The sequence below is a fragment of the Barbus barbus genome, assembly GCF_936440315.1.
Source record: "Barbus barbus genome assembly, chromosome: 16".
NCBI lineage: Eukaryota > Metazoa > Chordata > Actinopteri > Cypriniformes > Cyprinidae > Barbus > Barbus barbus.
In genome coordinates this window covers 26,028,280-26,045,002 of record NC_136744.1, presented here as the reverse complement: position 1 = coordinate 26,045,002, position 16,723 = coordinate 26,028,280, and the positions used below count along the sequence as shown (strand labels likewise).

At 37.2% G+C, this 16,723-nt stretch overlaps 1 protein-coding gene across 1 annotated transcript in view; it reads right to left on the bottom strand.

Annotated features, from left to right (window-relative positions):
* Positions 1-15,523, bottom strand: part of LOC306882661 (cadherin-23-like) — a 258,486-nt gene extending 242,963 nt beyond the window's left edge. Inside the window, exons 1-2 of the mRNA XM_079437468.1 lie at positions 15,448-15,523; positions 8,545-8,619 (exon numbers count right to left, since the gene is read on the bottom strand). Coding sequence (XP_079293594.1) covers positions 8,545-8,619; positions 15,448-15,502 — 130 coding nt within the window. The 5' untranslated portion in view covers positions 15,503-15,523. The remainder of the gene's footprint in view (positions 1-8,544; positions 8,620-15,447) is intronic.
* Positions 15,524-16,723: the final 1,200 nt, after the last annotated feature.

Here is a 16,723-nt window from a genome sequence, read left to right as displayed (position 1 = left end):
AAGCAAATCTCTCCCGCGAACTGCCAGACAAATACAGAAATACAGACAAAATACAGACAGCAGGAAAAAGTAAGGGGCGGGAAAGTACCCTATCCTACAGAAAAGCATTAAAAACTGCTAGATCTGATTACTTTTTGTCTCTTTTAAAAGAAAACAAACATAACCCCAGGTATTTATTTAATACAGTGGCAAAATTAACAAAAAATAAAGCATCAACAGGTGTTGACATTTCCCAACAGCACAGCGGTAATGACTTTATGAACTATTTTACTTCCAAAATCAATACTATTATCAGCTACAGTATTGCATCAGATAGTGGACTACAGATCCCCTGAGGTACAGTTCCACTCATTCTCTAATATAGGAGAGGAAGAATTGTATAAACTTGTTAAATCAGCTAAACCAATAACATGTATGTTAGACCCTATTCCAGCTAAACTACTAAAAGAGGTGCTTCCAGAAGTCATAGATCCTCTTTTGGCTATTATTAATTTGTCATTGTCATTAGGATATGTCCCCAAAACCTTTAAATTGGCTGTTATTAAACCTCTCATTAAAAAAACACAACTTGACCCCAAAGATCTAGTTAATTACAGACCGATCGCAAATCTCCCTTTTCTGTCAAAGATACTAGAAAAGGTAGTATCCTCACAATTATATTCCTTCTTAGAGAAAAATGAAATCGGTGAGGATTTCCAGTCAGGATTTATACCATCCCATAGTACTAAGACTACTCTCATTAGAGTTGCAAATGACCTGCTCTTATCGTCTGATCGTGGTTGTATCTCTCTATTAGTGCTACTGGATCTTAACGCTGCGTTCGACACTACAGATCACAACATTCTTTTGAATAGACTAGAAAACTTTGTTGGCATTAGTGCATTGGAAGTGCATTGGCATGGTTCAAATCATACTTATCTGACCGCCATCAATTCGTAGCAGTGAATGAAGAGGTATCATATCGATCACAAGTGTAGTATGGAGTACCTCAAGGCTCAGTACTTGGCCCCCTTACTTTTCACGCTTTACATGTTACCCTTGGGAGATATCATTAGGAAACATGGTGTTAGCGTTCACTGTTATGCTGATGATACCCAGCTCTATATTTCTCCTCGACCTGATGAAACTTACCAATTCGCAAAACTAACAGAATGTATAGTTGATATATCAAAAACTAGCAATTTCTTACTGCTAAATTCTGAATTATTGGACTATTATTGGACCAAAAACTTTTGCATGTAATAACTTAGATCACTGTCTAATACTTGACAGCTGCTCAGTAAATTCTTCGTCATCAGTTAGGAACCTAGGCGTACTTTTTCATAGCAATCTTTCCTTCGAAAAACATGTTTCTAGCATTTGGAAAACTGCATTTTTCCATCTTAAAAAAATTCTAAATTACGACCTATGCTCTCAATGTCAAATGCAGAAACATTAATTCATGCGTTCATGACCACGAGGCTAGATTATTGTAATGCTTTATTGGGTGGCTGCTCTGCATGTTTAATAAACAAACTCCAGCTGGTTCAAAATGCAGCAGCTAGAGTTCTTACTAGAACCAGGATGTATGACCACATTAGCCCGGTTCTGTCAACACTGCGCTGGCTCCCTATTAAACATTGTATACATTTTAAGATCGTGCTAATTACCTATAAGGCCCTGAATGGTTTGGCTCAGTATTTGAGTGAGCTCTTATCGCATTATAGTCCTTCATGTCAGCTGCAATCTCAAAACTCTGGCCATTTGCTAATACCTAGAATATCAAAATCAACTGCGGGCAGGAGATCGTTTTCCTATTTAGCGCCCAAACTCTGGAACAATCTACCTAACACTGTTCGGGAAGCAGACACACTCTGTCAGTTTAAATCTAGATTAAAGACCCATCTCTTTAACCTGGCTTACACATTATACACTATCGCATTTCTATAATTAAAATCCGTTAAAGGATTGTTAGGCTGCATTAATTAGGTCAACCGGAACCGGGAACACTTCCCAAAACACCTGATGTACTTGTTACATTGTTGGAAGAATGGCATCTACGCTAATATTAGTCTATTTTTTTCTTATTCCGAGGTCACCGTAGCCACCCAGATCCAGACTGTATCCAGATCAGATGGTGAATCAACACCTAGAGATGACCTCTAGCCAGGACACCCCAGAGACTGATCCCCATTGAAGACCCTGTCTCCAAGACAGCCATCGGGACAAGACCACAGGAACTAGATGAGTCCTTTGCACAATCTGATTCTGCTTTAGCCTAGATATAAACTGCTGATTTTGTCTGGCCAGAGGAGAATGACACTATTTTGACAAACTATTTCCCCATCTAAATACTGTAGAGCTGATATATAGCCACCCAGCTTTATATCAAGCCGATGTAAAGCTGTTTTGACACAATTTGCATTGTTAAAAGCGCTATACAAATAATATTGACTTGACATCAGGTTGGAGCAGGTTTGGAACTAAACTCTGCAGGGCTGCGGCCCTCCAGGAACTGAGTTTGACACCCCTGGTCTAAGCTGATCGCAAATCACAACGCACTGGGACAGCTAACCAATCACAACACATTTAGTTTTTCGGATGGTGGACCTTCATCAAACCTGGAACTAATCGAGCCGTTTGTGCCAGGCTGGGGAGAAAGGTATTATAATAATGTAAATTATGTGAAAAATAATGTGATTTTCAAACCACCAAGCATGAGAGCATGTTCTAGTACACCCCCAAAATAAAATCATGATTTTGTAAAAGAGCATAACAGGACCCCTTTAAGGGTCACGTTTATATTAGGCCTATGCAATAAAAGATTATTATTGTGTACGCTTTAACCTCGTGCACAAGCAGATTCATTTCCTCTTTGGAGACGCGTCTTTGGTCTTGCAAATTCCACCATGTAAACAGAGAATCCACCATGGCACGAATGCATCTGGCTTGTAAAGGAAATTGGAGATGAGACTCAGGCATGTTACACCCAAAACACACCCATAGTTCATTATAAGAATAGGTACAACCCTTTTGGACCATGCGCTTGGCATGAAGATTTTTTTTTTTCGTCGTTAAACTAGCAAAAGTAGATTCGGACACACCCTAAGTGCACCTGCGCCATGCGCTTCAGACCTTGCACTTAGATCATTAAAATAGGGTCCTAAGTATCTAAGTTCTGAAACCCAGATCATGCAATGCACATTTATATGTCTTCAACCTCTGGTTCACCTAAGTGGTGCATTTGTGGGCTCTTAATGAAGTCTTCAAACTCCTCTCAGTGGTAGCAGCAGACTGCTGTTAAACTAACATTATAATTATCTGCAGTATGCCCTTTATTCAAAGCCAAACAGGCCTGAAGTATTCTGTCATTTAAACAGATGAATGTGTGTGCTACAGTTAGCTAATTGACTAATTAGTCTAATTAAGCCACTTGCCAATTTGGGAGTGAACAAACAGAGGCGTCTCAGCGGAATTTTCCAGATAGCAGGAAGGAGAGGGTTGTAAATTGGCTGGCTGATAAACTACTGCAGTGAGACACCAGCTTAAAGCACATACAAGAAGTACGGACACTGAGGGCAACGGTAACATTTACTTACATTTTACTTCATAAGCCACAGACCATGTGCCAACAGCAACGGTACCAATATGTACATTCAGTAAGTCATAAAATAACACAAAAGATGCATTACAGAAATTTACCACAAGTAAGGTTTTTATGCCTAAAACTCCCTAAAACACTTATATTAAACATAAGACCATTGCATGATACCTAAAATAACAATAATAATACTACTACTACTAATAATAATAATAATAATAGGCATTTAAATTAATAGCAAATGCATTTGTAAATGACCTAGGCAAAGTGGGAATTTAGAGATTAATATAGCTTTACCATTTTTTTATTACTTTGCTTCAATGGAAAACACAAGTTTTTTAACATTTCATTAAATAAACAAAAATAAGAACTAGAGACTATAGAAAATACTTTGATCATAGCTGGCTGTAAAGACATGTATAAAGACATTAACAATGTTACTAAATATTTCTATTTCAAATAAATGACATTCTATTTATCAACTTTATGTATCAACAATTCTGGAAGAAAATGTTTTCCTGTTTTCAACATTAATAATAATGCATCTTGAGCAGGAAATCAGCATATTAGAATGATTTCAGAAGGATCATATGACACTGAAGACTGGAGTAATGATGCTGAAACTTCAGCTTTGCCACAGGAATAATTTACATTTTAAAATGGATTAAAATAGAGAAAAAATACTTTAAACTACAATCACATTACACAATATTTCTGTAAAAATTTAATAAATGCCTTGGTGAGCATAAAACATTTACAAACCCAAACTTTTGAATGGTAGTTTATATTTAGAGTGTTATAATTTCCTCCGTTACATATGCCTCTTATAAATAAGCACATTCTCACAAACACACAAATATATTCTCACTGAACAAACACAATGACAGAAATTCATCAAACAATATGAAGCACTTGATCCTGTATAAACACAGATACTGTTTGCCGTGATCATATGCATATACACACACAACTCCAGTGAAAAGTTTGTGTCTCTATCGACTTCTGTGTGAATGTGTTGGTTTGCATGCATTTATTCGTGTAAGTGTGTGTGTTTGTGTCGGGGTGTGCCAGTGCGTGTGTGTCTTTTGGAAGTCCTCCAGTAAGAGGACATCTGCGCTACTAATAAACTATAACTCTGACAAATTGGCACTGTCCAATCATCCGCCCTCTCCATGAATAAGCCATCAGAGTCATCCAATCAGACATGGCTGACGGCTCCAGCCACCAATCAGAGTCAGGCAGGGCAGAGAGGACACACAGGGCACGCTGACACTGCTGCGGGTGGAAATGAACCCTGACTGAACCGACGCTGGTCTGGGAACAGCTTGTCACATCCTAATTAATCTCAATAAACAAAAATGAACAGGGTCTGAACAACTACTTTTTTTTTTTTTTTTTTACTGGTCATATAAAAAGTAGTTGACTAGTTGTGAGTTCATTGTTAACCTCATACAAATGGCTCATCAAACATCATGCAGAGTCTTTGCTGTTCAACGCTGCGTTAATGGAGAGCATGAGTGGTTCTTTAATGCGTTGTGACAGATCGCTGTAGTAGCACGTGAACCGATCATTCCTCTTTACTAGTTTTAGCACAAAATAAACGTAAATGAACATCAGAAGGCATCTTGTTTCAACTGCAGAATGACATCAATACACACCATTTTTTCAAGTTAAAGTCCACCAACGTTAATCTACTCTCCTGTCTGGTTTGTTTGTTAGACAAAATGGCAAATTTGGTGTTACGATTGGTCAGATCAACTAGAATTCAGTATAGTATGACAATGACATCCTCGCTGTCTTTTATATTTTAAATGTTGAATATTCGTTCAATTTTAGGGCCAAATTTACTAACAAGCCATTTTTTGCCATGAAAATAATACTGTCAGGATTTACTAAAGACGCGCAGTGAAATATTAGCGCTGAAAAGGCATAGACATTATTTTTGCATCTGACCTTATTGAATATGCATTTGTAGGAGTTTCCCTTTCAGATGCAAAATTTATGGGAGGAGAGTATTAAAATGAATCACTGGTATTTGCGCCATTATTTAACGCCCCAAAATAGCATGTCTTAAACTATTTTGCACCTGTGTCATAAGTAGATCACCAGCATCTGATGAGCATCCGCTCTGTTTATTTGCGACTGCGCTAATTTGCGCTGCGTTTGGTATATTGCTTTGGTTGATATCTAAATGAGATCTGAAGAGGGACATTCACATTGACTCTATTGTCAAAAAGGCCCAGCAGAGGTTGTACTTCCTTTGCCAGCTGAGAAAGTTCAACCTGCCACAGGACTTGCTGAAACAGTTATACTCCGCCATCACTGAATCCATCCTCTGCACTTCATTAACTGTCTGGTTCAGCTCAGCTACCAAATCTGACCTCAGAAGACTACAGAAGGTAGTCCGGACTGCTGAACGAATCATTGGAGACTGGGGAGGGTTGTTCCAAGAACTGTACTCACTCAACTCAAAATCACTCTGGACCCCTCACACCCAGCACACTCCCTCTTTGAACTGTTACCGTCTGGTCGATGTTACAGAGCTCTGACCACCAGAACAGCCAGGCACAGGAACAGTTTCTTCCCTCAGGCAATCCATCTCATGAACATTTGAACTCTTAACAATAAACATGAAACACACAACACTATCATACTTTTTATTTTTTATTTAACACATATTTATTACATTTCAAATTTGCACCTAACATACCTGTACATACTGAATTGTCTATTTTGTATATTGTGTTTGTGCTATTTTTGCATATTGTCCATTTTGTATATTTGTACATCATTTTTTTTTATTATCCGTGTCCTGTTGCTGTCATTCTGTCACGCTGTGGAGCTACTGTCACTAAAACAAATTCCTTGTATGTGCAAACATACCTGGCAATAAAGCTAATTCTGAGATGTTGCATTTGTGTTCTTTAATTGGCGCGTTGTCAGTAAATTTTAGCCTTTAGTTTTGGATCTGTTTTTAGTTGTTGTAATACTACAATTGATTGCTTCTGTTGTCCTCATTTGTAAGTCGCTTTGGATAAAAGCGTCTACTAAATGGCTAAAATAATAATAATAATAATAATCCTGAGTGATCACATGGCGCTAATTTGCCCTGTTTAGTAAATCTGGCCAAAAATCTTTAAATTTCTTAAAATAAGTTAACAACTTATGTACATTACCAAAGAAAAAAGAATAAGGTTTTGTTTTTGAAATGAGTCTCTTTTGCTCACCTATAGGCTGCATTTATTTGATGAAAAATACTGTAAAAACAGTACAATTGTGAAATATTACTACAATTTAGAATAACCCTTTACTATTTGAAATCCAAATCTTTTGTAGCATTTTGTGACACTTTCACTTTTAATCAATTTACTGTGTTCTTGCTGAATAAGTATTCTTTCTTTTTTTGGACACTGTTAGTAGACAAAATAAACTAATAAGAGTGTGAAAAGTATGTTTTAAAATATTTTTTTCCTTAAAAATCATTAGGGTCTAAAGTGAAGAAACACCCTGTAATGAGTTATAATGTATTAGAGACGCAGTTGTGAGCCCTTCTAAAACGCACATTTAAACACACAAACTGCTTGTTTGCAGACGGTTCAGGTAAAATGGGCTGGATGGCAGAATTCTGAGATTTTATGGATAAGTGCGGTATAAGTGCATATTTGCGGTTCAGAGAGCCTCCTATCAGCAAAGGGGCCCGATAGATCTATTTTAAAACCAACTCACGACATCACGCGGCAAGGTGATGAAAACCCTGACACTCTCAAATTGCCCTGTCAATCATCAGGGTCCCTAAAAAACGCTGAAATACATACAGGCACAGACAGAAACTTAAAGACAGAGACTGTTAGAGTAAAACACTGCTTGAGACCAAACACACAGAGTTAAATCTAAACTAATTATGAAGTGTATTCCTAATTTTGCTGCAATCATGTACTTCTCTTCTCTGTCATTGATGCAATATCACAGAGGAGTGGCTTGCTGACACTGTCCTCACTTTTTTAAGGCTCTGAGGGAAACACGTAGTTAAATGTAATTTTTTTAATGATAAAATGTTTCAAGCAATGCTTCAATCTATTAAAAAAAAGTACTAACATTCAATGCTGCATTCTGTATAATGCACCAAATGCACAAAAAAAGTGCAAATTTTTCCAATTTACAGCAGGAGAAAACATATAAAGTTTATTTATAGTGTTATTATTTAAGTGTTATTCGCTCTTGGTGACTCCTTATGAGTTTTTTATGAAGAAAAAGCACTTTTTAGGCCTAAAACACCCCGTAAGTGTTTTACTCCTATTCTAAATAAGTGTTTATCATGCAGTCCATAACAAGCAAGAAGTTAAAAACAGAAGCAAATAAGGAACAGTGAGGCAAACTGAGGGTCAGATAAGAGCACAAAAGCAGCTTATGATAACAAGAGGTCACACGGTTAAATAAACATGCATGCTCTTCGACCTAAAGACAGGAAAACTATGAATAAGGGATGAAGAGGTGTAGAAAGAGGAGAGTTGGGAAGTATAGACAGCAAGGAGGGATTAACGCCCTTTATAAAATGAAAATGCATGCAAAAAGTGTACATGTCAAAATGTGCATGGCTGTAGTGCCAGTGCTTTACAGGAGATGAAAATTTTAAATGAGGGTTTTAGCATGCAAACTGTTTAACCGTTCCACAACAAAAAAGATGTACCTCTCAAATATTCAGTTCACTGTATTAACTATTCATACTATGTACTCTTTACGATCATAATGCACATATCTACTTTTTCTAATATGTGTCTTTTGCTTAGTTTACACATAAAATCAACTAAATAATCTGAAAGTCAAGCTAAACATGGTTCATTCAGCATTTATGGACTAAAATCATGAAAACAAGAAGTTAATCTGTGAGAATGTGAAGAAAGATCCATCAGTGTGTGTGTGTGTACAGAGAGAGCAGTATGTGTGTGTTTGTGAGAGTCACTCACCCACTGCTGTGTTCTCATAGATGAGCAGATACGACTGGAAGAAGTAATTCTGGAAACGAGGCGGCTGATTAGAGGCTGGAGGGGAGAGAGACAGAGACATGGGTCTTAATAAGAGAAAACACACACAGTTACAACTGTAACATGAGACGGCAACCAGAAAATGACATCGATGAACACATCAAATGAACACACTCAATGTGGAGCCGTTTCCAGTCAATATGAGGGTTGTGTGAGAGACCGGTGTACACTGTAAAAAAAAAAATATATTAATAGTGCTATATAGCACTAAAAGTGGTTCTTGTCTCGTAATCATATGAGAACCACTTTTGGTGCTATATAGCACCATATCTTTAAAGGTCAAATGGTGCTATGTAGAACCATAAGAGGTGCCATATTGCATTGTATTTCTTCAACACAAATGGTGCTAAACAGCACCAACAGTGGTTCGTAAAGAACCTTTAAAGGGGCTTAACAGGTTCTTTGTACGGCAGCGTTGCTATTTAGCAGTGGTTCCCAACCTTTTTTTTCATGGGCCCCCCCTACGTACACACATGGTAATCTGAGCTTTTATTTTTCCGACTTTGAGTTTTATTAAAATTAACCATTGTTCTTCCATAGTAGCATACATTTACATCATGGTAACCTGTGTTAAATCCACACATATAGCACCTCAATACTGTGGTAAAAATGCAACTATATGGATTCTAGGTAGCCTATTTATATGTAAAACAGTAGTCCAAATACATTTATTATAAATGCACAAACGCTAGCCCCCCATTTCTGCCACAATACCATGGTGCAGTTAGTGTTACTACAGTAAATCCATGGTAAACGATGGCGATTTGTAGATTGAAAAGCCTTCCGACTGTATCGTTGCACACAGTGTTCTGGGGTTTGTCAGCGCTGTTTTATCTGGATTTAAACTAGTTTATATCAGTTGACTGATATCGACTGATACTAGTTTATACCAGTCATTTGTGTTCTTCGCTGAATTCCAACGCTTCTCACTGGATCTCCCAGCGCTGTTTAGTGGTTGCATGATCGATGAGTAAACACATCTGCTCTAGTCAGCTCGCTCTGCGCTGCGCCGCTGTTTGAACCCCCCGCTGTTTGGTCCGTGTAGCGTGGTTCAAATGAGTAGCGCTGTTTTGTTCCGCTTTTGCCGCATAAACATTAAATTGAATATTTATCAAACTTAGTTTTTCGAGGAAAATTGTATCACTATATATTTATAGTTATCGTTTTATCGCCCAGCCCTACCTCAAAGTATATCTGCTCCCGCGCCCCCGCTGTGAACTCTGACGTGCCCCCCAGGTTGGGAACCACTGCTCCTTAATCACCCAAAGAACCGCTGAAGAACCATACAGGAGCTTAACAGGTTCTGTATATGGTAGCAGTGCTATTTAGCCCTTCAGTCATGCCAAAGAACCAGTGAAGAACCGCTGAAGCACCAAGATATGGTGCTATACAGCACCAAAAGTGGTTACCCTATGATTACGAGCCAAAGAACCACTTTTAGTGCTATATAGCACCATTTTTTAGAGTGTATATGTGATATAACAATAAATCTTCTACCACTTCTACAGTAAAATAAAATGTTCTGCAAAGGTTCCTTGTTCAGCTGTTTCTTCAGTGAACGATCCACCTGTGCATGGTTCTTTAGTTGGCTGGTTCTTTGCAGTACTAACTAAAAAAAAATACATTTTGCAATAGCTCAGTTTTTTCCCAGTAACAAGCTATTTCAGAATCAGAATCAGAATTAGCTTTATTGCCAGGTATGTTTGCACATACGAGGAATTTGTTTTAGTGACAGTGACAGTGACTTTTAAGCAATAAATATCCTTACTGTCACTTTTGATCAAGTTAATGCATGGCTTTATTCAGAAACAATGCATTTACTTGATCAAAAGTAATAGTAAGGATATTTATAATCTTACAAAATCTTACTTTATTTATTTTCAAATACATGCTGTTCACAAAGAATCAGAATCAGTTTTCACAAAAATATTAAGCAGCACAAAACTATATTCAGAATTGATGATAAATGATTCTTGAGCAGGAAATCACTATATATTAGAATGGTTTCTGAAGGAGCATGTGACTGAAGACTGGAGGAATGATGCTGACAATTCAGCTTTGCATCACAGGAATAAATTACATTTTAAAATAAATTAAAATGGAAAACAGCTATTTTAATGTGTCACAATATTACTGTTTTAACTGAATTTTTGATCAAATATATACAGCCTTGGTGAGCATAAGATACATCCTTATCCTAATATATATATATATATATATAATGTATATAAATGTATTTATATACATTTACTTTTAAATATACAATATATTTTAAATGTACAAAACAGTTTTTACAGCGTAACATTTCTTACTTGCATTCCCCTACACCAGCACTCAATATTTCACTACTACACACTTTGCTCTGACATGTGTAAACATCCCCATCTGCGCTTGTTGTGTGTGAGACACGTTTCCCCAGTGTATATCCGCGTGTGTGTGTTCTCTTTCCAGGGGTAGCAGGAGACAAGCAGATTTGTCAGAAAGATCAGGAGAGCTTTGATCGTGTGCATGGGTAGTGGGCCACAGAGACAACACACACTCCAGAAAGGGCTTGTGCATGTGTGTGTGTGTTTGAAGTGCTGGTGTCTGATAGGGTGAATCACTTTTTGACTCCGCTTTGAACGCGGCAAGAACAAACCAGAGAGAGAGAGAGAGGGAGATGCTGAGCAATGAGAGCCATCGACTGTGCATCCGCCAATACGCACTAACTAGAATCAATCTAGAGTAACATGTCAGCCCGTGTTAATTACTGAACCATTACAGAATGGCAGCAGAGATTAAAACGAGTTTTAGGTGTGTGACAAACTGGATCACAGATTTAATGAGAGTTCCTGCCAAAAGCGAAGCCTGCCGCATCTGTCCCGGCTTCAGCTCCAGATCTTTACACTGTCATGATAAAATTAATAATCATATCATTATTGTTGCTTAATGAAATTTTCTTTGAGCCCCATGCATTGAAATTAAATTGTAATGAATACTGAAATTAATATGATTTAATTGAATTTTCACACCAAGGCCTGTTTCACACATCCAGTGTCGGCAACCTATAAGTGACGTGTATTTATTTCACCGCCTATAGCTGTGTGCAAAACATAAAAGATATTATTTTTGCAGGCAGTATACATAGGTAAAAAAGAGCACATGCAAATCAATAATGCTTTCACCGCTGAGCCAAGTTTTATTGTACTTCTCATAATGATTAAAAATATGATCAAAATGCACTTTTAACCAATTTATCAACAAATTCGTTATAATACAGTTTCGCTTACACTTTGGGGTTTGTAATAGTTCTCAATAGCCTGCTCTTGACAATTTTATCATTTATAGCCATTACCAAAGAAAAATTCTGTGTCGTAATGAAAGCTCTACCAATGCCTGTGGCTGCAGTTACGCTGCTGCAGACCCAAGCAGGGCCGAAGCTGAAGGCTGAAGCCCCAAGGCCCAAGCAAAGAGGGGGCCTGTGATTGGCTGTGTAGTAGATTGACTGGTCATTGGTAGCGCTGATCGCCAAAGCCCCACCACTCCGCCCACTTATTAGTGCTATTATTTAGTGGAGCTTTTCCGTAAATTCCATGCAGTAGTTTGAATGTTTTACCAATCAAATGCATTTTTTATATTTTACTTTTAAAGGACCTGTGCATGTATCAGGTGATTGCTGCACCTAATGTCCTCGTTCACCTCTCTTCACTTCGTTCTGGCGTAATCTGGAAATGGTGATGCAAAGAACAATTTTCGATAAGTAAAACTGTCAACTATTCTAAAAAAAAAAAAAAAGGGAGAGAGGGGCTATTCTAAAAAAAAAAAAAACGAGGAGAGAGGGAGAAACACGAGATAGTCAGTAAAATTCCCAGCTATCAGGGTGTTTTACTAAAGCTGATGATGGAGTGGAAGTTGTGGAACAGCAAGTGGAACAGATAAAAACATAGCGTCATCGTCGCCACAGATTTTAGGTTAGTTTGATTATTAACTTGATGGATGTATATTGCTTGTTGTGTTTGAACAAACTCTATAGGCCTAGTATATTCACTTTTGGGTTGAGTAACGAATAAAAGTGGTTTATGTTTAACCACTTGAATTTCTGTTGGTCTATTTCTCACACAAAGCTAGCAAATGACTTCAAAAGACTTGAAATATGGCATACAAGTCCTATGGACTACTTTTATGGTATTTTTGTCGTCCTTTTTGGTAATTGATTGGTCATGACTAAAACTAAAAAAGACCACAAAAGAACTCATACAGCAATACTTGTGCACTACATTCTTCTGAAGCCATACAACTGCTCAAATATAGGTTGTTATTCACTGGAAATCATGCATTGTCATCATTCTTTATATATATATACTGTATATACATTACTGTATATGAACACAATCACAAAGGACATTTAAAGTCGCGGTAAAATGAAAATTCATCCCATCTATTTTCTAAATGCATGCTATTGATCTTATTGTAAAACAATTAATTCATGCCTATGTTTCCTTTTTTGATCAAAATGTCATAACTCAAACTTCCAATCAAAAAACAGATTTTTCTCTGCCTCCATCCAATCAACAACCAATGGATAGAACAAAGTTCCAAGCATGACGGTCCGCCTTTAAACTCAGTCAGTAGAGCATAAACAGATTGTACAAATTAATACGAATTGGCAACCAATTAGCAAAAACATAAAATAAGTTCAAGATGCCTTGAGAGTGTGTTGGAAGAGGTGCAATCGATGACATAAATTTTAGCCTGTTAATCACACAAAGCTATCACATGTCATCAGAAGACTGGAAATATAGTGCAAAAGTTACTTTTAATGATACTTTCATGATATGTTTTTGTCCTTGTGGAAGCTTGACCGTCATGGTCACTAATAAAAATTTGGATAATGACCTTTTCTTTTTAGTGAACTATTCCTTTAAACTCTCTCTCTCTCTCTTTTGGGCGAGAAGTGTTTAACATTCAGTCTCGAGTTGTTCTGAGGTTCAGGGCTCAAACTCCCTCCCTAATTTACCTCCATTTCATTTAACCCTCAAAACCCTGAACCAATCACAGAGAGCTAATAACCATGAGAGAACAGCTCCCACAAGACCTATGAGAGACAGAGCGAGCGAGGCAGATTCATGAAGAAAGATGGAGTGCGTAAATGATTGAGAGAGGTTCGGCGAAAGAAAAGGACACAGACAGGAAGAGGAAGGAGAGGGCAGCGAATTATAAACTCCTGTGGGCTGATGTTAAGTGGCAGAGACACTGTGTTGTTAAACGTGCCGCCACTGATCGCAGGTGTCCGACACACACACGAACAGTGAGGAATGATAGACAGGCGCGAGAGAGCAGTGATGGAGTGAGATGTCTGAGTAAAGACAGGACTCGCGGGCTGATAGAAGGACAACAGGAAGGTAATGAGACCGAGCTGAAAAATGAGAGAAACAGATGAGAGTGACACAGAAGAGAGACCGCTGTCAGCACAATCAGAGTTTTAATCTCAAAGTCTGAGAGACACATTTGACCCGTGAGCAACAAGTTAGTGGGGGGGGGGGGGTGATGTCACTGGGCTCATGAATATTAATTAGCTAGTGCAGTTGTTGTTAGATCATCAATGTATTCATGAGGCAAGCCGTTACCTCAGGTTCATATAAAACATGTCATGTTCTTCTAGATGTCTGCCACTGATTTGACATCAAAAAAAAAATTTCATTCAACATTCACATTTAATAAGGGTCAATTTAACATTAATTTTGCATCATTTTGATTAAAAATGAACGCATTAATGCGAAATTATCAATTTATCCAGGACAGGGATGTCTTCCCGTATTCAAAGACAGCTAGACGGAGCGCAACAGTATGGAACAGAACACAGCATTCTAGAGATACGGTTTTCTTGACGCTGTGTCTTAAAAATGCAATGCTTATGTTCAGAGATCCTGAAAAAAAACAGCCAAAGATGTTCATTTGACGCCATGTGCACATAGACAAATAATTCAAAAAGAGACAGAATGCTAACACACTTCCTCTGTGAACTGAAAATGAATTGCAATGATAAGCTGACTTCAATAAAACATGATACATTGCCATCTAAAGCCACTTTTTGTCATTTAATATTGAAAAATATTGTGAAATGTTATTACAATTTAAAAGAACTGTTTCTATTTGAATATATTTTATATATAAATATTGTGTAATAATTAACTGAAAATAATTCATTTTGGAGACTGAGTATAGTATTTAGTAGAGCTCATAATTTCATGTCGGAACTTAAATGCCAACCAATTAACAGCAAGACATAAAATGTATACAATCTTTTAAACAAGTACATTTTCTACTAAAGCATTTATTGGCTGTTTCTCCACATAAATCAATAGGTTCTGTCACTTCACAAGCTTATCAATTTGATTGTCAAATCAGCTTGACAATTTATTAGATAAACTGATTCATATACATGCTAGAATACGCACTCTCAAATGTAAACTTTGCTTTGGTATGATAACATGAAAATGTAGCACCACATTTCTCAAAGTGAGAAACAGTGTGTGTGTACCTGGTATTCCCTACATTATGAGGACCAAATGTCCCCACAAGTATAGTAATACCAGTAAATGTTGACCTTGTGGGGACATTTTTTGCTGGTTTTGGAAACCAGCTTATAAATCATAAAGAATTAAATGTTTTGAAAATCTAAAATAGCAGGAAGTTTTCTGTGAGGGGTAGGTTTAGGTGTTGCTTGGTTTAAGTTTAGGGTAAGGGGATAGAAAATGCACAGTATAAAAACCATTACGTCTATGGAACTTCCCCACAAAAAAACACTAGTATATGTGTAAGTGTGTGTGTGTGTGTGGTCATTACCTTCAGAAAGTGTGTGTAGCAGCAGTAAGGAGAGGAGCAACTTGACTACCGTCATCTTGCCTCCAGAACCTTCACACCACGATATCTCCAACCTGCAACACACAAGCACACACACAATCAACCACTACGCTCAGAGTGGCATCATAAAACACGACAACAACTGTTTAGAGCTGCCAGCATTGCAGAAATTACACACTGCACATTTGTGTACTGGCATTGTCTGGTCAAGCCTTTGTGACTGAAATTTATCATTAAAAATTCTGATATTAGCACAGCTGGTAATCCACATCTGCGATGTGAAATCCATCTCTATAAATAAATAATGTACGCTTCATGTTGAGAGTTGTGATGTCTCCAGTTGAACCTCATTACAAGTTCAGTGCTCCTGATGTCAACATGTGATATGCAAATACAATCATTGCTTGGTTCCTGATAAACTGAATCACACTGCATGAATCTCAGTGAGAAAAATCTCAAAGGTTTCACATCGGTAGTTCCGGAAATGGCTTTAAGCGTAAGTCAGATACTATGTGTCCAAATAAAAATCCAAGTGCTTTCTGAAAATCCAGTGGTTGTTCAGTTTGCATCATATTTAGGGGGTTATACAGTTAACTTGTGTTCTTGATCTCAGACCAGTTTTCAGTACGTTAATATGAACTCCAAATTATCATACATGCAACAATAAACGCATGTAAACACATGTATACACATACACACATAAAATTAAATTATATTAGTATAAAATATATTTATAAATATTTAATACAAATGTTTTAATTATAATGTTTATGAATATTTATAAATTGATCAAAATGAATAAAAATTCAAAGTATTTACAGGAAAAACAAAGGTTTACTGTTGTGAAATATATAAACAATATATGTATTTTATTTATTTATTTATATATATAATATATATCACTATAGCTGGTGAGCTAAAAGTTAATTTCGTACCCTGGTGAACACCTTTAAGACTAACTCTTTTGTTGGCAGCAGAGCATGAGCAAAATAACTTAATTTGAAGACAAAAGGCATCATTTGCCAGCTTGTAGTGTTTCACACCCTGTTGAACATGAGAGCTGCTTCAAAATGATTTTATGCCTTTTATTCTTTTAGCCTTGATATACAAGCAGAAGCTGTATGAGATGTTTAAGCATTTGTTCTGCATCTGCAATCTGTCAATATAATCCCAACATGATTTTTGGACCAAACTGTGCAGCCCTACATTCAAATATACACATCAACACACCATATGCTGCATTTCCTCTGAGAAGACT